At 37.1% G+C, this 22,881-nt stretch overlaps 4 protein-coding genes across 5 annotated transcripts; 2 read left to right on the top strand and 2 right to left on the bottom strand.

The window, feature by feature from the left end:
• The first annotated feature begins 3,628 nt into the window (after nucleotides 1–3,628).
• On the top strand, nucleotides 3,629–13,680 carry LOC107216591 (troponin C, isoallergen Bla g 6.0301). Of its 2 annotated transcripts, none has more exons than XM_015653831.2 (6): nucleotides 3,629–3,787; nucleotides 5,799–5,829; nucleotides 8,736–8,879; nucleotides 10,171–10,290; nucleotides 12,293–12,424; nucleotides 13,086–13,680. In XM_015653831.2, exons 1-6 carry the CDS (start codon nucleotides 3,785–3,787, stop codon nucleotides 13,112–13,114), a joined length of 459 nt encoding a protein of 152 aa, XP_015509317.1. In that variant the 5' UTR covers nucleotides 3,629–3,784; the 3' UTR covers nucleotides 13,115–13,680. The 2 variants fall into 2 exon arrangements, with proteins under 2 accessions (XP_015509317.1, XP_015509316.1); XM_015653830.2 differs by having other exon boundaries at nucleotides 3,642–3,808.
• A 1,925-nt stretch (nucleotides 13,681–15,605) lies between these two features.
• Nucleotides 15,606–17,332, top strand: LOC107216590 (translocon-associated protein subunit gamma). Its single transcript, XM_015653829.2, has 4 exons — nucleotides 15,606–15,901; nucleotides 16,526–16,653; nucleotides 16,745–16,836; nucleotides 17,007–17,332. Exons 1-4 carry the CDS (start codon nucleotides 15,772–15,774, stop codon nucleotides 17,209–17,211), a joined length of 555 nt encoding a protein of 184 aa, XP_015509315.1. The 5' UTR covers nucleotides 15,606–15,771; the 3' UTR covers nucleotides 17,212–17,332.
• Nucleotides 17,093–19,317, bottom strand: LOC107216572 (endonuclease III-like protein 1). The gene is made up of 2 exons (XM_015653810.2): nucleotides 18,339–19,317; nucleotides 17,093–18,242 (listed from the first exon to the last, which is right to left on the bottom strand). The coding sequence occupies exons 1-2, from the start codon at nucleotides 18,864–18,866 to the stop codon at nucleotides 17,844–17,846; spliced, it is 927 nt and encodes a 308-aa protein (XP_015509296.1). The 5' UTR covers nucleotides 18,867–19,317; the 3' UTR covers nucleotides 17,093–17,843.
• A 148-nt stretch (nucleotides 19,318–19,465) lies between these two features.
• On the bottom strand, nucleotides 19,466–21,259 carry LOC107216573 (endonuclease III-like protein 1). Its single transcript, XM_015653811.2, has 2 exons — nucleotides 20,229–21,259; nucleotides 19,466–20,011 (listed from the first exon to the last, which is right to left on the bottom strand). The coding sequence occupies exons 1-2, from the start codon at nucleotides 20,772–20,774 to the stop codon at nucleotides 19,613–19,615; spliced, it is 945 nt and encodes a 314-aa protein (XP_015509297.1). The 5' UTR covers nucleotides 20,775–21,259; the 3' UTR covers nucleotides 19,466–19,612.
• Between the last annotated feature and the right edge of the window lie 1,622 nt (nucleotides 21,260–22,881).

Here is a 22,881-nt window from a genome sequence, read left to right as displayed (position 1 = left end):
ATATTTTATATCCCAAGACTGCAAGGCTGCAGTGTTGATTTCTGTTTTCCATCTCGAGCTCGTATCCAAAATTTATCGTTATATTCCGCACTAAGGTATGTATAAATAAATTGTTTTTCTCGAATATGAATTTTCTTGTAGTCGGCTCAGAAATTTACAGAATGATTAGCAAACTGACCGGAACGCGACACGTTGCACCGCTTCCAAGTCTCTTGGAAAGTCAAAGGACTTGGGCAACGAGTGTTGAGTGACAATGAATGGTGACAAACGAGTCACTGCGAGCGAGTACAACGAGAATTCGGAAATTGTTTTGTAAAATTTGATTCGCGTTTTCTTACGAAGGAGTCATGCTTTTGGTCTTTCAAAGACACGAAAATGAGAGCGAAAACTTAACGTGAAACAAAAACTCGCACAATATATGAGTACTGAACTGAGATTTAAAAAATCTCGGCTGCCGAGGAATCTAATAATATAAAACGCAAGTATGACCGTAGTGACAATGGTTTGGAAAGCTGTAATCGCACAAGTCTCAACTCACTTGCTAGCTTTGATTTAATGATACGGCTATTTGTAAGAAATGTGTAACGATAAATTCGAAGAGTATTGCGTACAGGTAACCGTACGCAGTTATCATCGTTGATCGTTTGGTAAAATCGAATGGAAGAGCTGAAATTTGGATAGAATCCAACCCGTTACTCCAAGTCCTGAAATGCATGAACGACATTTAAGTGGTGACGTTAAAGGCTCGCGCGGTTTCTCATCTCATGCGCAAGACCGTCAATCGTTTTATTAGTTTATTCGTAGGCAGTGGTAAAGCTTTCCATAGTACAGATATACCGAATATTACAAAACTAGCTTGCGAAGTCTCTTACAGAAAAAAGCATCGTGACGTCTGCAGTCTTGCAATCAGAGCCGTCGAATAACCGTCTAGACGCAATCAAAACTGAGCAAACGTTTGTTCCATCATATTTTATCAACAGCAATTTCAAGCTCGTTAAGACTTTACCGTATTTTTCTAACAAGATCAGCGAAGCTTATAAATACACGTTCGTCGCAAAATATAAATATATATATATATATATATATATATATATATATATATATATATATACGCCTCATTCAATGCACACGTCACGTTTTTTTATGCTCCTTCAAAAATTGGGGACGTATTTTAATCTTCGCGCACAGCGTCAACCTTATTTACGCAATTCGAATAACATATAGGTAGAAATGAGTATAAAATATGACAAACATGCACGTGTCGTACGTGAATTGGCTAACTCGGTAAATACTTAAGGATAATGATACTTACTCGACAGCTGAAAAGTTGCAATAACATTCCATACGGTGCCAAAGTTCATTGGTACATTATCGGTGTACTGAATGTTATTTTTTAAGGCTGTTATTTTTTAAGGTTTATAAAGTATTTTATTATAAAGACAAACCATTGAAATAAAATTTATCATAATTTTCACATTATATTAATTGACATTTAAACCAACTTTGTAAATTTTTTTGAGACGATATATTGAATATAACCTAATTTATACTGCCCGATAAGGACGTATGTAAAAAAAAGTGTAGACATGAAATCTCAAAAGGCATTGGACCGATCCTGCTCAAATTTTTACAGCATCTTTATTTTACGAAAAAAAATATCATTTTCTTTTATTTAACTCGTCAAATAAAAACTACCAAAGCAATCATGATTATCCTAGTTCACGCGATAGATATAGGTATAATAAAGATACTGTAAAAATTTGAGTAAATCCGGTTTGGTTCGTTTTGAGATATCATGTCTACGCTTTTTTTTACATTCGTTCCCACCGGGCATTATAAACTAGGTTATATTCAATATTTCGTCTCCAAAAAATGTACAAAGTTTATTTAAATGTCAATAAGTATAATGTGAAAATTATGATAAATTTTATTTCATTGGTTTATCTCAAAAAAATACTCGGAAAAACCTTTTGAAAAATCAGCCTTCACACTAGACAACCCTCTTAAATCTGATTTTCTGACGACGCGACGTTAGGATTGCGATTATTCGGCCAGTAGCTATTACAATGATCGTATATACAGCAAAAATGTCGCTTGGCAGTATTCAAACTTCACCTGAAAGTCATGATTTTCATTTAAACTCTTGCCCTGTGTGCGACGCCTCTTTTATGTTCTAAATTTGTAAAACGAATGCCGACGTGTCGTAGATTGATTATTCGCGTATACAAGAGCTCTGTGTGGCTATAAACACCGGGCTTTTTTCTAATTTTTTTTTTTTTTTTTTTTTATCTTTTTCTTTTTCGGTGTTGATAAAATATACTAACGGCGGGAAGATTTTTAACGTCTCATTTTCGTCTTCCATTTCCGTGAAGTAATCTGTTGGTTGAAAATTTTCTCCTCTATTTTCGTTCCAAATATTTAAATTTGCTGCTTGTTCCCTAACCGTTGTTCCCATTCCTCTTCCGAGGCGATAAATCGAAGCTTATACGCTTTGCTACAGCAGGCAAAACGACCCATAAGAAACTAAACAGATCATAGCTTCTACGTTTCCTCTACAACTACCCACGGAATAGAAATTACTTCTCAAATTGCCGTGCATATACATCCCGGAGTCAATTTTTATCACGTAGTTGGACGCACGTCGTATAATCGATAAATCGATCGTGGGGTCAGCTGAACAAAAAATATCAATACTCCCCAGTTCCTAAATAAAAAAATTGTTTCCACGCTATTAATCGCATTATTAACGGTGTATTCACGTCAGTTTTTATCCAAACACTTCAGCATACGCTTGCGTCTGGTAAAGTAAATATTTTACAAATTTACGATAAGTTCCTTGTTGCGGATTTTCCTGACAGGACTGCAATTCGTTTCATCTCGAGTGAAGCCAGAAGCTGATCCGCCGATACGTCCGCTAGAAATATAGAAGAAAAAAAAAATCCCCTCTAGTTTTGCCGAGGTAATTGTTGTGAAGTTTCCGACAATCGACTCGAGAATCTGAAAGCTAACGAATTAAATGAAGACAATCCACTTTGGCCGTTTCTCACAATTCCAGACGAACAGATCATTACTAGTCGTTTGTTTTCTTTTTCTTTTCTTTTCTTTTCTTTTTTTTTTTATTCCTTATCTCTCACTAAACGCAATCGAAGTCGATTAAACCGTGCCAAGACGCGAATCTGCAATCCATCGTATACCGTCGATCCTCCTAGTTGGTTTCGAATGGGTATAATAAATCGTAGGCAACGCGGGGCAAAGCCAGAAACTTAGGCCAACCGAGACGTTGGTCCCGGCCGGGGGCAAAGCGAGCTTTATCGGTACGGAGGTGGAGGTATAGCCGTAGTAAGGTGAAACGGTGGGGAAAGCCGAGTGATCGCCGTCCAGTCGTATTTCCCCCGGGTGGCTTTCCCCTGGTTTCACATTTTGGATTTACGTCCGAGAGAGCGAAAGGAGCGCTTGCGCGATCCCAGACTTACGTATCATGGGTTCTCCTGGTCGCGCTGGTTGCGTTGCTACCGTTTTCAAGAACTCTTCCATTGGCCAACCCCGGGACGAACCGAAGGGGGGTAGGGAAAATGTTGCAGCAGCTGATGCTGTTCGGATGCAGAACGCGCAACCGCTATACAACCAGCCCCTCGCAGGGATATTACCTCAAGTTCTTTCTCGCGCTTCTTCAGTTGAACATCCCGAGGCAGTTTAGTTCCGTCATTGACCAGGAAGGACCGCTGCGACAGTTTGTTCTCTCATACGATCTCAGTGTATCTCTCTGTAATAATTTACCGCCACCATGGTATGTTCAATTGAAGATATTGTAAGTCGGCCCTCCCTGCGGTAAACCAAAATACCTAAATTTTTTTCAATATTATTTTTTAACACATTTTTTATTTTATAGTTCGTTTTATTTTCATTTTTCATTACTACTTTATATATACTCACGTGGAATGTGCAACAAGCATTTACTTGATGTTTTCTTACTTGCGTATTCTCTGTATATTACATTATTTATTTACTTATTGTTTATGATTATTTTTTTTTTTTTTAATCTGTAATACTGTAATTTACTTTATTTTTACTTATTTATTCGGGGTGATTTGAAAATAAAATTTTGATCCCTCTATTTTCCAAACATATAATGACTTTCGCTAGAATATTTCGCATATTTTTTTACAAACACGTGAGTGATTTTTTACTTTTCTGAATTTGAAACTCCTTTTTTTAATCTGACGCTCGCGTCTTCGTCACTTTCCTCTGGCGCTCATAAGCGTTTATCCTGAGATATTTGCTCCTTGGCTCCTGCCTGTCCATTTATAAAAAATACTGGTCTGGTACAGTACATCCTGATTCCAATTAGTCTAGACTGTACCACGTATTGAAATTATATTTAAATTATACATACTTTCATTTTTATCGTATCATATCAGCTATTGAGAAGTGTAAATTAATAAAAAGTATAAATTTTGTAACACTTGTCAAATTAATGTATGTGCAACCTCGGTACATTAATACCATAAAATAAATAATTATCACAATTTTTAATTCGGTAAAAACAATCAGGCCTTTTTCTCCAATTGTTATTTGTGAATTTTAATTTCACGAGACTTTTCATATCTGCACTTCTCCGTTCGACTGTCAAGATGTGTATGAATTGCACGAAAATGCACCAGTTTGATTTGTTTCACTAACAAAATATGTCTAAAAGATAACTCATACATCTCTCATGACATATGCTTCATGTTTAGTTGTGTCGTCAATGAAGGTAAGACGTGCAAAATGGTATCCAAGTGTTAAAATATGGTGAAATAAACTGTGTACATGTCACAAAAGCGATATTTCAAATTGAGCGTACGAGGTGTGGAGCTTATGTATTTTGAATATATAACTTCACAAACATGCAAACATCTGCGCATAATTTAATTAGCAAAAGTCGTTTGGCAGTGATTAAACAAAGGAAAGGATAATAATTTGAATCAGAATTTCTGTAATCCATTATACCAGTTTGCACATTACCTTTGTGGATTCTGATAAGTACATCACTTGCGAAAGTTTCATTGCAGATATGATTTTTAGTGGAAGCATGAGAAAACGATTACTTTGAAATTTGAGTATGCAGCTAATTTGATGCTTGTAATTGTTTTTTGCATGACGTAAAACTCGTTGTAGATAAACCAAACCCGAGGGGTTGACGCGTACAAAAAATGACGGAAATTGCATTTCATTGGACTTGAGAGATATCAATAGAATTTTACGTAACTGAAATTGATTTTATGAAATTTTCGTAAAATTTGAAATACTTCCCTCATTTTTTTATCGGACCAATCATCGGGTCGTTGACCCCTTCAGTCTCGTAGCGTAACTTGATTTTGAAAAATACCCGTCCATTCACTTTTTACATTACCTATCACTGCGCAACCATGAATTGTGTAATTATGTGTGGTTTTATAGCAGAGCTTAAAGATCCCAATGTGAATCGTCGCTATTAGTTAATCATTTGAATTAAAACTTAAATCTTAAAAAGTACAACTGATGCAATAGCGACCCGTTGTTGACTGAGTCTATAATTTTAGTTTGAAAATTGCCTCTGAGACTGCTCAACAGGTTGTTTTTTTACACTTCGTAGAAATTTTTGGCACTGTATCCGTATGTTGTTGCTGTGGAGAAAAGTAAATAAACAAATAAATAAATTCCGTTTGCAATCATTCCTACAGTTTGTGCCGTCTTCAAAAACTCGTTACGTCCTACATGATCGTTAGAAAATTTCGAAAATTCAAGTCTGGTTTACACCCATTTTAAATTGTTTTCAGGCCGATGAGCTGCCCCCAGAACAAATCGCAGGTAATTATACATCCGACAGAAGGCTAGAAAAAAGTGTACCAATTACTCCGTTCTCAGAATTCCCGTTAATTTCACCTTCACGATAATTGCGACAAAACGATCTAGAATTCTCCGAATAATAAATTTCACAGTCAGCGAAATTCGGTAAGCGCCACACCAATTTTCGAAACATATTTCACGAAACCTGGGCAACAGCTGCAATGTATTGAGTAACAAGTATCCAGCGATTCTCCCACCTACCGATGCTTTCCGAGTGCCAAATTTCAGACCGAAACTACATGTGGATATATTTATAACAAACAGTTTAAGGCTTTTAACCCTCGTAAGTCTCGGAGCGCATCTTTAAGCGCCAAGTGCAGGCTACCCTACCTTACGTGAATCCGTATGCGTACACATAATTTATAATTAGAACGTTTTAGTACCCGGGCAATGCTTAACGCCAAGCTTAGACCGCTTGGTGATTTGCTTATAGGTAGAACAAAATCGTTCACGTCGTTTCTTTTCTGTCCTTTTATTTATTTTAAATTATCACAATTAACAAAAATAATTTTCCCACAACAGCGCCAAGTTTTAGTCATAATTTCGTAATCAAAAATGTCCAAACAATGTTTAACTGACGTGATATAAACAGACCTACAAAGAAGGATGAACTACGATCTCAAAAAATACATGCGTGAACGGTGAAGTCTTTGAAATGCTTACACGTAGTTCGCGGGATCCAATCCTCGCAGTATATATCCGTCTATTTATAAAGATCAAAAAAAAAAAAAATACAAGCTTCGAATAACAGACGAAACAGCTTCTGCAGTAGATGCCAGTCTGCATCAGGTTTTTCCTTACTCATTAGGTTATAAAATATTGTATTCGTTGAGGTTATTGGGTTTCACACTTTTTTACGAAAGGAAGAAGAAGCTCTCCAAATTAGCCCCTCGTTCTTCCATTCATTTCAGGTCTTTAAATATGTCCGACCGAAATTAATCTTAGACAAATATTAAATAAAAATTAGAAATGATGATATTGAAAATTAATGAACATTGCGACAATCTATCCCACTTACGGAATATACATATATTTAACAAACTTAATTGTACACCGAAACTTTTCCTTTTCTTTCGCACTATGTTCGTAAGGCCTTCAAGAAAGAATCGAATCTTCATTGGAATCGAGGCAAAAGAAATACGACTGTACGGTTCTTAGTTTTGCACCCCTGTCCTCCTTCCTTTCCCCTCCAGCTATCCGAGCACCTCTTTCTCTCTCGATTCTGAGAGAGTTTATTTAAGTTTGATTCGATTAGCGGCAGCTGCCTGGCTAAGTATAGAGTGGGCGTCTCGAATGTTCCTATATATTCTCCCCCCCCCCCCCCCCCCTCCATCCCAGCCGTACTGCAGACTAAAGTGTGGTACAAATCTGCCGAAGGTGTGGCAAGGTATCAAGTAACGATTAATCAGACAATGCGAAGCACCAAAATAGAAGACAGCTTCGAAAAAATAGCCCCAATGCCCGTGTAAAAAGATATGCGAGACGAGTGATTGTTCAAGACATCAAATTTTTACTTTCCAGGCATTCCTTAATTGCTAATTTACGATGAAACTGTTCTTGCCGTTAATTTGTCCTGTGTTAAATAGGGTTCTGTAATTTACGAAAGATGGAAACGATCAGACAGCCGAAATAAAATTTGAAACGACCCGTGGCTACGGTAGCCATATTGAACTTGTGACAGCGTGTCAATTCGTCTATCAAATAATGTTTCGACCCGAGCAATGCGCGTGTGAAAAGATATGTAAGACGAGTGCTGGTTTGGCTAATCAATCTCTCACTTTCTGGGCACTCGTCGACGGTGGAATTATGGTAAAACTATTCTTGCCGTCATTTTATCCAACGTTAGATAGATTTTAATCATTGACGAGGGCCAGAAATGGCCAGGAAGTCAAAAGAAAATTTCAAGTGGCCCGTGTCACCGGCGGCCATGTTGGATTTATGACAGCGTATGAATTCCCCTCTCAAATCTGTTACAAACACGCTAATCAAATTGAGCTGGAGCTAACCTGCGCTATTCGGGACTCTATGAATCAATCATAGACGAGAGAATGAGGAAATCGTTATGAAAAATTGTAATTTCTTGATTTCATTACATAGCATCTCACAATTGGGGGTCAATATGCTCGGAGTAATATAGATATACGTAATACATAGTTACGCTCCCAGCGGGGTTATCCAATGAACGAATATCGGATTAGTAACTAAGATAAATAAACGATATATGCTAAGTCGGGATGGCATCATTACTCACGGAAGCAAACAAACAGCTCGTGCCAGAAATACGGGGTATAACCCAGGGGGCATTAACACTCGGTAGTTACAAGTGCAGCTGAATTGGCGGCGTTGTGTTACATGGAGCTTACAATCCGATACAGAATTGAGTATGTTGGGATTCAAAAACTTTAATATATATGAGTTATACAAAAATTAGAGATTTCAGACAGGCGATGCACAGAAAATTGAAAAGTAAACGAATTTTCTGCAATTCCAAACCATTGACAGATCCCCTCAATGGATTTAAAAGCAATTGAAACTCGAACACATGTTTAATGCCAAATGGGTAAAAACCAAACATTTCTTCTCGTCGAGTGTAGTAAAAACTTGTTTAAATCAACCCAAAATATTCGAAATAAAAGGGGAACGAATCTTTTACCATTATATCTGTCTCTGCATTGAATACAATGCTTACATATGTAAATGAAACTACGGATATGCAAGTATAAGAATTCCCGCGTAATTATAATTGGCGTACTGTTACGTAAAATTATAATTTTTAAATAAATTTCGTCTGTAATATTATCTTTTAGTTTTCACACCATGTAAACGTAAGATCATAATATTCATAATTGTTGCACTTCATCTTTCAGTTCTGCGCAAGGCGTTCGACAGTTTTGACCGTGAAAAGAGCGGAAGCATTCCCACCGATCTGGTAGCAGATATTCTTCGACTAATGGGACAGCCCTTCAACAAAAAAATCCTGGACGAGCTGATCGATGAAGTTGATGCCGACAGTATGTATTTACATTTCCCGTTTAAGATCACGACCCTAAAGTGTAGCTATTTAAATATGTACAAATGAAAAGAAAGAAATTCTCAAGGAGAAAAAACCACGCATACGAGTCTTCGGAAAAATTTTTCCATGAATGGAGAATCTGTATTATACATGGGCACATCTGTCTCTCATAATCTGAAAAGTTGCCAAGGCTGCACAGTATTTCCAGAGATAATAAACCGGTAAATAATATAGCTGGTGCGCAGAAGAAAAAGTTAGCGAAAAAGTCAAGTGAAAGACGTGAAAAATAATAATACGCAAAATCATTTTTTTATTCTCTCTTTTTAGAGAGATGAAAAGCGTATAAATATTTGTGATTTTGGCACACATTAGACACCGTTTAGACGCCACGCGGAATCAACTCCAAGTCGTCATAAATTTGGCACAGCTTTATTGAACTCTGTACATTTTACCCGTTTCTACGAAAATTCTATGGTCTAATATCTATAGAGCATAAGTACATAAAATGCGATCGGAGGCGTAGAACGCAAGAATAGAAGAGATCGGAATATCAGATTTCAAACGACTAGACGTTGTGGAAACGAATATACGCGGGTGTTTCGTTTTTTTTTTTTTTTTTTGCCGGTTTGACGTTCGAGCGAACTTCGTTATTTCGAAATAAATTTTATTCTTGATCCGTAAAACCATGGAAATTTACTTTCGAGCTCGTAAGCCTGCAGGCAATAAAGAAGTAAATAAAAATCAGATCACTGACGAATATAGCATTGAATAAAAGAAAGCCTACCCAAAGTCTCAAAATGTGACGTTTTCTTAGACGTCGTCGCCACGTTGAACTCAATTCTCGGTTTCTTCATTCTTCCTTTACCATCTGAAGTCTGATTTTCACATTTACATTTCTTTGCTGTTATTCTGACTATAAAGCTTTCGCCACTGTTTTAGAATTTCTTGAAAGAAAAAGACAGCAGCGTTTCGTCTATTTTCAAACAATTATATTGAATATACAAGACCGCGAGTTGCGAAAGGGGTCTTCTTTTTCTGACGTCACAACGTTTCGCGGGTATGCCCTGTTGCGTATAATAGAAAATTGACTTCATCCAGCAGAGCATCAAACACTGTTATGTAATTTATAACGTTGTAACTTCCAGTTCGTAAAATAATAAATAAAGAATAAATTACAGCGATGTGTGAGTAATATATCTGCTGAGCTATAATGATTTATGCATAAGCAGACTGCTGCAAATAGAGAATCCAAATTTTTTTTCTCCTTCTTTCATATAACCTGTTTCTAGAATCTGGACGCCTCGAGTTTGAAGAGTTCGTGACGTTGGCTGCCAAATTCATCGTTGAGGAAGATGCGGAAGCTCTGGAAAAAGAACTGAGAGAAGCTTTCAGGCTTTACGACAAAGAGGGTGAGAAAAACAAATCGCATTACATAAAGAGATTCCAAATTAAGTGTACATCATAGATCGTCAGGGCGTAAAGCGACATGAGCAATTTTTCAATGTAAATAATCATAATTATGTGAAAAATGAAACTATATAATGTAATATACACTTAGTGTAAATCTGTATGACGAATATGAATTTATAGAACTTTAGCGTAGCCGATACATCATATCGTTCAACAAATCTATATAACGCGATCGATCAATGTTACTTAAATTTCAGCAGCATTCAAAAAGCGTGTTGAAAAGTCTGAATAATATTACCTACTACTTTTTTCATCTTCACCTATTTCCTTTGAGTCTGTCGAATATTTGAGTCTGAATTGGACTGTAGCCCAATTTCGCGCGTAGGTAGTGGAGATAGATATATTATAGAAAACAGAACTAGTCTTATACATTAAAAACGTTGAAAAGAGGAAAAGATTATAAAACGATTTAAGATTTGGTTCCCGGAATGGATCGACAAATTCATGCGACTGTGAGCTCGAAACCGCTTCCTCATCGAATAAACTGACCAACTAGAGGTCATAAATCTTAGCCACAGCATGGCCATATTTTCTGATATCAATTATACGGGCTCAAGTTTTTATTTGGTCATATGCCAGTTCAAATTTGACAATATGCCAACTCTTAAGCTTCTTGGACCATTTCTGTTCTTGAAATATGAACCTACATACGCCGCGTAATGAATTTTCTCAGTATTATCAGATTGACGGCAAACATTCGTATTTTTACCCGATAGAAATCTGATCTGATTTTTTTCTTTTCCTCCAACTCAAAACGGAGCTTTCACTCTTGTGATGAAACACCAGACTCTAATTATAACAACGTATTGTCTACATACACACGTTATTTTGCACACGGCTGTTTAGTCGAGTTGCACGGAATCCTTGCAGCGTACGCTTCGTTTTCGATACGGAGAAGTTTCAAAATTTTTTTGGCTACATTTCTTATTTTCGATCGTCCCATTGCTCTCCTTTTTTCCACTTTCCTACTTTTCTCACCGGCATTGATGTTTGTTTTTTTTTTTTTTTTTTCTCCTCTTTGAAATAAAGTCAGCTGTAGCCAGCTAGCCCAGTTGTGCAATGCATTAGCGAAAAGCGCAGGTTGAATTCGCGATTTCCCAGCGTATAATAACGGCTCTGCGAATAGCTCTGCAAGTTCTTGGAATACGAGAAGTTAAAAGTTTATCTTGTTTACCGCATCAAGCGGGACGGGACGATTTCGCGGAGAAAGAGGGATAATATATTATCGTCCAGCAGCCAACCACCGCCTGCGACGTTAACCGCATCCAGCAGCATAATGAATTATAGTTTTACGAGCTTACGCTAAATCTTGACAAGCCAAGGCCCATTATCCATCAGCCTTCGCTCCCACGATTGCATCACAAACGTCTTTTACACGATTTACCGTTTTCGTTATTTTTCGATTCGCGGCAAATCATCAATTCGTATTAGACCTATAAGCTGTAATATACGATGCATTACACGTGTCATACATATAGTTATTCAACTGCACGACTAAAAAATTAACGAGGCTTGCCACCGCAGCAGCTGTTGAAACATAAATTACAGCTGACACAGACACTAGAATTTTGGCTTCAATAAAAGAAACGCGAGGTGGTTATCCTTCTCAAGCAAATTCGTTTCAAAAATAATTATTTAACCCATTAGACAGAAAATTATACGTTTTTTCCATGTATTAATTGGCTGTCCAATCGACCTTAGTTTCTGCTGTTTAGACCTCGACCGTAATAAATCTGTTGACAAATTGTGGCTACTTATCCTGCAGACGGGATGATATGTTCTCACCATTTCTCAATAACTACTCGTTTGTATTTATTACAGACCAGCTATCTGTTAATAGGATTGTGATAAGTGTGCAATATATTTAAAAAAATCTTTTTCTATCATGTAAGTTCAGTGAACTGACGGAGAATACCTTTTATTTTGTAATTTATTTTTCAGGTAACGGATACATTCCCACCTCGTGTCTGCGCGAAATTCTTCGGGAACTCGATGACCAGTTGACGGACGAGGAACTGGACATCATGATCGAGGAAATTGACTCTGACGGATCCGGAACGGTAGATTTTGATGGTAAGAAAGTCACGACTCGATTCAATGCGATCATGGTTTGCACGCAAAGCTTATTTCCGGGATGATGTTACCTCGGCGATAAATTTTAAACGACTTTTTTTCTTGTGATAAATTTTTAGTCATCAATTGCAATCTCCGAATTGATTCGAGACACAGCAAGTAGGTCAGCTGTGCTGCAGTCACGGGAAGTTGAAGGAACAAATCCTGGCTGAAATACACGAAGTCGTTGACCGTGCTATTTCGAAAGTTAGAGCGGAAAACCATGAAAGCCACGCGTCGTCTAGAACACAGAAACTAAAACTATTTCTATGTCGAATAGCTCGGGATTATTTATACACCGTCGCATCTGGCGTAACCGGAATGATTGAAAGACCTTATTAAAACCAAACGATCTTTCGGATCGCGTCATTCCCACTAATACACCCCTGCGCGTAAACTACTTCCAAGTAAATTCACGGTTGACGGAGCATCGAACGATCCATTTGTTCCTTTAATGTTTTCAGCTGCCACCTGACTACTGATTTCTGTCTCCGCGGTTACAGTTATTAAATTTAAAATACAAAATATCGTATCATTCGTTTATTGTACAATAAAAACAGCTGTTGCACCACAGTTTTTTATTTAAAAATACACTGAATAACGGCCAATTTTTTTTCCTCAGAATTCATGGAGATGATGACCGGAGAATAAATGTACCTAAGCACAACGCAGGCAACATCCGTTTATATTTGTGCAAGACTCAACTGATCAATGGGAGCGAGTGCCTCGGAAGACGCATAATCGACTAATTTACAACCTGTTATATATTTTTTTTTTTTTTTTCTTCTTCAATTTATAATCGATGAAATATATTTATACCTATAACTTTAATTGTATATTTATGTCTGCCGCAACGTTAGTTTAATTTTAATACGTCATGACGCGTCTACTGTTTTTTAGAGAAAAGAAAACGAAGTAAAAACTGAATTCAAAATTCTGAAGCATTGGAATTGAGTGTTGAATTACTGTTTCTGGGACATGTATGAGACCATTACGCACGGTACATTTCCAATCAACAAATCTATACACGTTTTTAACAGACACAATGAGTTATATATTTGCTACGAATGAACTAAACAATATTATACGCCTGTAAGCACGTTGAACAAACGTACATCACCGCATAATATGTATTATATAATATATATTATATATTAATCTGCCAAATTTTTGGTGAGCAGTTTCCATTGTAATAAATAAAATTTACTAAAAACGTATCAAATCTTAAATATGACGCTACATACACGTCAAACGGTATAGAACATTGGCATTCACCCTCTCGAAAGAAGATGTAGTAATTATCGTGACGAAAATGAAGACGAAAAACAATTGCCATCACCATGAAACAAAAGATTCACCGCATTCTGCAGCCTGGTTAAAACTGAACGACCCATTTGTGAAAGGAAACTTTGCTCTCAACCAAAGTGAAAGTCATAAAAAAAACGTTGCAAATAAAGGTGAAGCCACGGCAAGCGCATGATATCTAATCACTGTGACCAGAGTGATATTTGACTAATTTTAATTTGAAAACCAGAAGAGTGTTGAATAATCAGAGAATCAAAGCTGAAACAAAAAAAAAAAATTAGTGAGATGAGGATTACGTACATATAAATTGCACTCAAAGAACTATGTTAGACCCAAGAAAAATATGCAGTCTATCAACCATCGATAGATCACTTTCATCGAAATAAGAAACAAGAAAAATAATTTATTCATCGAGTAATAAATCATCTGCTAATGAATATTGAAACAAATAGATTCCAAGATACAAATTTTTGTTCTTGTTAGTACAGCGAATGAGAATTGATTAGAGACAAAAAAAAGTAATTGACTTAAAATAAGAAAAGACTGTAATTAGTGAAAGTGGGGAAAATATTATTCGGATGAAACTGACCACCGTACGCTTAGCACAATCCAGTGCGTACACTGAAAAAATCTACATCTCGCCCGACATCACATTTGCGGCAACAGTCTTTGACTCGATTGTTTCTAGTGATAAAAAAGAAGAGTATCTTTCTTGAATCAACGTCAATTTTCCACCCAGGACTATTGCAGTGAATATTTGACATAAAAAATAATATAACCAGTAAAAAAATAATTTTCAACACCTGCGACATATTTCATAAGTACTTACGACGAGATATTTATGATATTTACGACACTATCACTATATAAGTCCGCGATTTTTATCCCTGCGCATTGAGCGACGGCTTGCAAATGCCCCGCTTTCTTTCAGTACCGAAGAGTATCAAGTCGACGCGCAAAAGGTGCGGTCAAACTTGAAGACTTGTTTATTAGTAAGCAAATTTACCGAAGAGCTGATATTTCAGCAGATCAAAATTGCTTTACTTTTTCATACATCGTTTGCGAAATCGACCCGCAAAAAACCTTATCAAATTAGGTTAGACAGGTTGACTAGTGCGATCTCACCGGAGACGCCCGTATCTCCACTTCGGCTGCTGGAGAGCGAATGAGTAATGACGCTGAATTACGCCGCGCCGCACGCGGCACTCGAGACCACCGATATATGTATAACTACACTGGATATAATTACATTGGATAGAGGATCGTGCTTTTCAGCGCGGCAAAAAATGAATTAGTGGAATGACCGGCGACACCTGTGACATAATTTTTGTAACTTGTCAAATGTCGTCACCATGGATGGTATCCAACCGCGGTTTATTTGCTTTTATTAATGAAACTTAATGAACTTATTAATGAAAGCATATACAACTTTAACAAACGGTCTTAATGTTTAAATCTCGCGCGCATAAAATAGGTTGAGCCCTATACGATGGTTACCGTACGCTCGGTCATTTGAATTTAATTTTTCCCGCAACTACCGCTTAACCGGAAGACCTCGTTTTCTCGCTGTGAACAATGCCACCTTTCTCGTGACAAATTGTAGTAAATCACAAGTGTATTTTTGCAGCGATTCTATACGATTCTAGGTGCGTTGCTGGATCGAATATTCGTCTCCGAATGATTCTTTCTATCTCCGTGGCTCGGATTAACAGTCACACCTGGTGAGGAGTAGAGAAAGTTCGGAGAGGACTTTTATTTGTTGCTTTTTATTTCTCAATCTGTGAAACGGGATCGAACCACACGACGCGTATTTCGTGTCTGGTGACTCGTGGTCGGCTGACACGTCGCCAGCTTCGCTTCCACACGGCAGAATTGGCGCATGCGCAAAACAGCTCTTGGCGCAAACGTCGCCAGTTACCAAACACACAGTGAATGTGCGCGAATTGCGTGCAGTTAGCGTTTCTACTGAATTAAGAATTATCTGAAACAAACTAACGTTGAAAATGTCTGGGAAATCGAAAGCATTTACCAAGGAAGAGGAACTACTTCTCCAAGATTTCTCCAGGAATGTATCTACAAAGTCGTCTGCCCTTTTTTACGGAAATGCTTTCATCGTATCCGCTATTCCCATCTGTGAGTTAAATCTGACAATATACTTACTTGATGCATTTCCAATTAAACTACCATGCGGCAAAGAAGAAACACATTTCTGTTGTACCGTATCGCTCTTTTTGAGGATTCTATATCATATATAAATTTATTTTCGTTATCAATTATCACATTGTAACCTTTTCAACCACGATAAACCAATCCAGATTTACAAAATTTAAGTACACATTTCTGCAAAATACAATATGCACTGAAATCGCCTTGCGACCAATAATCATACGATGTTAGATAAACGTCTTCAAACCTCATACAAAAACTTGACAGTTTGGTAAAATCTAAAAAATTCCCCGAGCTACCATGCACTGGGTGTCGGTACAGTTACTTTCTTCATTGAAGCCGCTAATTATGAGACACTGTTGATGAATGCTCTAACACAAAGTGGGGCATTAGACACTTGAAATTATTGAAAGTATGAAAAACAAATCATGTCATTTCATTATTACATAAACTTTGAAAATATCATGTGTAGCGATGGAAAACAAAACTTTCGAGCTTGTATTGCTAAATTCGTATAAGCTATCTTGTAACTACTTTAAAGGAGAATACATCATTACTTGATTGTTAATTTAAAATTTGATTTAATTACAGGGCTCTTCTGGAGAATTCATCTCATCGATTTATACTCTAGCTTGATCTCCTTCGTCTTGGTGACAATCGCCAGCACGTACCTCGTCGCTCTAGCTTACAAAAATACTAAATTTGTTTTAAAACACAAAGTAAGTCTAAATCCTCCAGCACTAATCTGTCATTACTGAATTGATCTATCCATTTCGTACTACTACGAATTCCCTTTACTTTATATGACAGATTGCTGTAAAGCGCGAAGATGCAGTCACAAGAGAAATGAACAGGAAACTGGCTGAAGACAAGAAGATGAGCAAGAAGGAGAAGGATGAGAGGTAAGCGTGATTTTGAGCTAGTCCAAACTAAATAGAAAGAATATTTATAATCATCTATCTGGAATTATCTATCAAACAGCATTGTAAATGCACTTTTGTCAAAAAATTGAAATCATCAACTATAAATTTTTAACCCATATTATAAACACATCGTAATATTTTTTCTACAGGATATTATGGAAGAAAAACGAAGTGGCTGATTACGAAGCAACAACGTTTTCCATATTCTACAACAACGCGATTTTCCTAGCGCTAGTTATTCTCTTATCATTCTACATTTTAAGGACATTCTCCCCAGCTGCAAACTACACCATTTCCATTGGTACAGCCAGTGGGCTTCTCGCCCTACTTTCCACTGGCACACCGTTGTCATAAAATTAATGGAGATTATTCATAATTAAATATTAAAACAAGACTTTTCAAATATCCAGTAAGTTCTGTTTCTAATCTGAATGAATGAGCAAAATGTAATAAAGGAATTCATATTTATAATAAATTATATGCATTTTTATTATCGTCATACCTTTTTCACCATACTACAATTCTAACTCCATTTATGAAAAATATAATTATGAATGACGTCGGATTTTCTCAGTAACTCACGATACAGTACTGCTAAAAAAATAAAGAATTTAAAAAAATACTTTGATAAGTAACAGATGGCACCAATTCCTCGTGTAGGTGATCTGACTGCTAATAACAAGGATAATAAAGCAACAACGAAATGTATGAAACTTCTTCAATAGGTCACAGTACTTTATAAAGTACGTAATACTGATTCCTAACAACTTGAAACAGCAAGACGTCATATCTAGAATATACTCTTATTGTACTTCAACAGCTGCTGTTCGAGTAGCATGCAAGTGAATGCATAAGCTGCTCAAATATAAATATAAAATAAATGATAAAAGATCGCAATCTTCAATCTTTGGACCACTTCTTGTACCTACTAACTTAATTACGTTCACCTTTCTGACCCTTCTCTTTAAATATCCGTTCCAAGAAAATCATTTGATGACATTCTTTTTACTGTAAGGACAAATATCTTTGTTCAAACACTCGATACATTTTGGTCTTAATGGGTTACAGATCGTTTGACCAAACACGACTAGAGTGCGGTTTATGTCAAACCACTCCTCTTTCGGAAGCCATGATTCTAACTGGGCTCTCGTCTCTTCTGGTATTTTTGTTGGATTCTGTACCCAGCCAAGCCGATTAGACAAACGATGCACATGCGTGTCTACAACAATTCCACAAACTTTACCCCATGCTAATTGCATGCAGAGATGACCCACTTTGGGCCCAACACCAGGAAGTTTGCACAAATCATCAATAGTCCTTGGTATATCTCCTGCGTACTCTGCCAGCAAAATGTCTACTGTCTTCTTTATATATAGCACCTTTCGCTGAAACGATAAGACAAATGATAAGTAGCAGTAGTATTAGTTTCATCAAACGGAAGTTCCAAGTATTAGGTAATTTAGTTCCGTTATCTCATGTACCTTCCAGAGACCAACTGGACGTATTAATTTTCCTAATATTTCATCAGGTGTCCGTTTAATATTAGCCGGTGTACAACCATGATCTCTGAGTCTATTCATCGCTGCATGAGTTATTTCTTGCTTGGTTTGGCTGCTCAGCATCGTACCAATCAGAGTTTGGAACCTGAGAGTAGCATTTGGCTGAGGGCCGTCGTGGCGTTCTATTTCGTCACCAGGAGCCGTGATATTTTTCCGCATTTCCTGAATGTTTGCTAAAATAACACGCCAATCTTTCGGTTCCCATCCGCCGCTGGTTGACGTTTTTTTACTTTCTGTTGTTGGGGATATTTTCATTTTTTTCCCGTGCAAATTTTCGTATTCGACCTTAATCGGAAGCCGCTTTTTTACCGCGGCTTTTACCATTTCTGCTCCTTTTACACCGTCTGGTGAACGTTCGGACGTTGGATTTAATATTTCACCGACTTTCTTTTTCATCGCCCTAGTGTACCTAGGCGACGCTAAGATGTTTAATTTCGAATTCACGCTCATTTTTAGTCTTGTTATTAAAATTGAGGTTATGACGGCGTTTTAAATATTACCGTTGACGCTCGCACGCCCATTTGGAATGCTCGTATATTTGAGCGACGGTGATTTGAGTAATGGATACAAGGGCCTGAGGGCCATTCGAATATTTCACATGTTATATAGAACGGGGGGAGGGGGGGGGGGGGGGGGCAATCAATGGTATGGCTACAAACCTTTGTTGAATTACAAGGTCCGGAGAAGGCCTAGGGAGGGATGGTAAGATACCGGTAAAACAAGGGACGAATTATTGAAACTGTACCGCATTTTGGACAATTACTTTTTTACCTGGAATAATTTGATAAAGGACTTGGAGTTTTTTTGTTCTAATACAAAGGAATGAGCTCAGCACAGTACAGTCGATCCTATATTTATAAAAATATACCGTATATAACATGCACGCCTATTGCATCAGTTTCTTGATTTGTACCATTTGTACACCATATTTTAAACCGACTCATGCTAATCTGAATACACGTCACGGTATAATTTTCAGGTTGGCAGTAAATTTTAATTACCTGGTATATCATGCAACAAAAAGAAGTGTTAGAAAACTTTGCCACGCATCTCATAAATCTAGCTTTTTTCAAAGATAAGCACAAGTAACACAAGAAGTGGAAGAAAAAAATTATAGAACAAGAAAACAATGTTCTTAAATATTCAAATATCTTAAACGAAACTTTTCAACACTTTTCACAACTCGACTCAAAGCCTTACTTTGCACCATTCTTCTTAGCGTAAGGACAAATGTTTTTGTTTAAACACTCCGAGCATTTTGGTCTTAAAGGGAGACAGGTTTCTTGACCGAATCCTACTAAAATGTAGTTTACTTCTACCCATTTGTCTTTAGGGAGCCATGATTCTAGCTGAACTCTAGTTTCTTCTGGTATTTTTGTTGGTTTACGCACCCAGCCAAGACGGTTGGATATACGATGCACATGTGTGTCTACTCCAATGCCGGAAACTTCACCCCATGCAATTTGCATGCAGAGATGACCCATTTTGGGCCCAACACCGGGAAGTTTGCATAAATCCTCTATCGTCTTTGGAATATCCCCAGCATACTGTGCCAGCAGGATGTCCGTTGTTTTTTTAATATATTCCACTTTTCGCTGAAATATTGAAACAAGGTCAATATCATTTTGTGAAAACCTTTTATTAGTATAAAGATCAGCACGAAGATATACGGTAAATCTCAGCTAGAGTAATATCGAAAGGTCTACTTGTTGCATTGGTGTCTCCAAATTATTGAATTTTTATACAGAGTTTTTTAAAGGCTGTGGGATACATTGGGGAAATGAAAAGATAGAGTATGATTTGCTTGCGTACCTTCCAAAAACTAACTGGATAAATTAGTTTTCCCAATATTTCATTGTCTGTGAGTTTGATGTTTGCAGGTGTACAGCCGTGGCTCTTGAGTTTCTCCATTGCTGCATGAGTTACTTGATCCTTAGTTTGGCTGCTGAGCATGAGTGCGATCAAAATCTGAAACCTGGCATCAGAGGCAGTAGCATTTGGATCGCTGCATTTGTGGCATCCCATTTCATCCACAGGAGCAGTACCATGTTTGCGCATCTCATAAATATTTGTTAGGATAGATTTCCAGTGTTCTGGTTCCCATTCATCATTGATCGGAGGTTCTGCCCTCTTTGTTTTTGGTAATTTTTTCGGTTTCGCCTCAGGTGGATTCTCGTACTCTACCTTAATCGGTGGCCGCTTCTTAGAGCCAGCTTTCGCAGGTTCTGATTTTTTCACATTATAGGGAAAATATTCTGACACGTTTGTTGTCTGGTTGAATATTTCACCAATCTTTTTTTTCATCGACCTAGTGTACCTAGGTGAAGCTAAATTAGCGAGCTTTAACTTGTTGTTCATTTTGAAATTTCTTTTCGTACAGCTTAAGCTTGTTTTCTGGGGTAACCAACTAAAATCTCAAATTATTTTGACACACAGGAGACGCCAAACTATCTACGCTGCAATTGGATCATCATTGAAAACAACAAAGGTAAATCTAATAGCCCATTTACGTCAAATATTTTCTATGAAAAATTCACAGCAATCGCAGATTAATAACAATACGATGATGGAAAGCCTGATCGATTTAGAAATTTTTCAGTCTCATCTCATGACACAATTCCTCACATATAAAAATTTAATTTGCAAGTTGCTGATATCGAATCGTGTTTACACTTTCAAATTTCGCCGAAACACAACTGAAGCTTCCCTTGATCTATTTCTGACACATGTTCTAGTGGTTCGAATACGTCGGGAAAATTCATAGACCAACTAAACATGCTAGAAGTACTCACGTAGTCGAGTAATTCTAGGGATCAATTCTATTTCACTTTTCACATTTCTCACTATCCAAGCATTATGATTGGATGACTCAAATTTGCAAACTAATCAGAATGTTTGCATGGCGGGAAACGTGAAAAATGAAATTACGGAATCGATTCCCTGAAGCATTGACTGAAGATACATAAAGACTGATAACCCTGGGTTAATTTTTGTGACAGTTTGCTGGGTCTGGCCGGGCTTGGATATATTACATTGACGTATCATTAACCAAGCTACTAACCACGCCGGTAAAAGAAGTTCTTCATAACCAACATTTATCGCGTGCAAGATGTTCCGAACATACCCTCGTCACCGTGAAATTGAAAAATTGAAAAAATCCCGTACATGAAATATCTACGCCGAAATTATACAACGGAAATATAAATGTCAATCAAATACATGAACGTGTATCGTTTATATTTACATGAATATATCAAATCTTTTACAGGCGCCAATAGCATCACTAGGATACTCAATTTATTTTTTCAGAGTTTTTTAAGTAGTAACTTTGAGCTGCAAATATTTTGGAAGAATTTTGAAATACTTGATTTTTAATTCCAATTGTTTGAAAAATGTTCCAACAAACTAATTCAATTTAGAATTTTGGAAAATCTCGAAAAACTTAACTTCCAGAAGCTTAGATGGGCAAATACATGATATTGGAAACGGCTCAAGCCGCGACGGGTAATTAACTATAGCCCAAAATTCGCAAAGAAATTAAAACTATTTAATTCAGTCAACAGCAAATCGATCGCGTTGCTCAACTCGCTGTACCCAGTAAACCAAAGCGAATTGAAATGAATTGTGTCAGTCAAAAATGAAATAAAAACAAATTTAATAGAATCAACAGACCTGTGTGCCAATTCTTTTGAGTTCCAATTGTTTTGTTTTAATTCCGTTTTTAACATGCTCATTTCGTGTTGGTTTACTGGGTAAACACTTTTGGAGTTTTAGAATTTCAGCGAGGCTCTCGTGAGCTCATTGTCAGCCGCTACAGCAGGCTCAATGAAACTGAACACAGTCGTGACATACAATGTATGCATTTCCACAATGGATGCCAACGCTGACTAAAGATGAACCTATATTTTCCTCGCCGCTCTCTACAAGTACGTAGATCTATTCCACCTCTCACGAATATGCTTTTATTCCATACTCCAGCAAGCCAATTTCTCACTCATTCTCTATCAAGTTCAACTCCTTTTATTTTCTAAATTCTAATTACTCTGGAAGTAGCGATTCCAACATTCATCAAATCTCAGAATCAAGTTTTTACGAATAACAATTTCACACTCAACAGTGATTGATATCAAATTAAACTAGTTTTGGCCATCGATACTAATTCTTTTTTCGCCCGTCCATTCCTTGCATAGAAAAATAGAGAGTAGTAGTCACGTGTAATGACGCGTAGACGCCGGTCTGTCTAGTCGAAGGTCTAGTTCAAGCCGTGAGCTCGACAGCCGTTTCTCGGAACTAGTTCACTACCCATAAAACGCAAATCGATTGACGAATGTATTGAATTATTTGTTTATAAATTTATAAATACGACGGGATAAAAGTCGTTTTAACATAGAAAGTACAGACATTTATAGGCAAGCCAGTACATATTTAAATGTAGAAGTAAAGTACAATGGACGCTATAGGTTTA

This window comes from Neodiprion lecontei, chromosome 2, assembly GCF_021901455.1.
Source record: "Neodiprion lecontei isolate iyNeoLeco1 chromosome 2, iyNeoLeco1.1, whole genome shotgun sequence".
In the NCBI taxonomy this organism is placed as follows: domain Eukaryota; kingdom Metazoa; phylum Arthropoda; class Insecta; order Hymenoptera; family Diprionidae; genus Neodiprion; species Neodiprion lecontei.
This window is presented reverse-complemented; position numbering and strand designations above follow the sequence as displayed.

Bases quoted from the DNA above. Each gene is read 5' to 3' on its own strand.
- LOC107216572 (XM_015653810.2), bottom strand. From the start codon at position 18,866: ATGAGCGTGAATTCGAAATTAAACATCTTAGCGTCGCCTAGGTACACT. The intron at 18,243-18,338 runs GTACATGAGATA...TTATCGTTTCAG, and splicing joins GTCCAGTTGGTCTCTGGAAG to CGAAAGGTGCTATATATAAA.
- LOC107216590 (XM_015653829.2), top strand. From the start codon at position 15,772: ATGTCTGGGAAATCGAAAGCATTTACCAAGGAAGAGGAACTACTTCTC. The intron at 15,902-16,525 runs GTGAGTTAAATC...ATTTAATTACAG, and splicing joins CGTATCCGCTATTCCCATCT to GGCTCTTCTGGAGAATTCAT. The intron at 16,837-17,006 runs GTAAGCGTGATT...TTTTTTCTACAG, and splicing joins AAGAAGGAGAAGGATGAGAG to GATATTATGGAAGAAAAACG.
- LOC107216591 (XM_015653830.2), top strand. From the start codon at position 3,785: ATGGTATGTTCAATTGAAGATATT. The intron at 8,880-10,170 runs GTATGTATTTAC...ACCTGTTTCTAG, and splicing joins CGATGAAGTTGATGCCGACA to AATCTGGACGCCTCGAGTTT. The intron at 12,425-13,085 runs GTAAGAAAGTCA...TTTTTTCCTCAG, and splicing joins CGGAACGGTAGATTTTGATG to AATTCATGGAGATGATGACC.
- LOC107216573 (XM_015653811.2), bottom strand. From the start codon at position 20,774: ATGAACAACAAGTTAAAGCTCGCTAATTTAGCTTCACCTAGGTACACT. The intron at 20,012-20,228 runs GTACGCAAGCAA...TCAATATTTCAG, and splicing joins ATCCAGTTAGTTTTTGGAAG to CGAAAAGTGGAATATATTAA.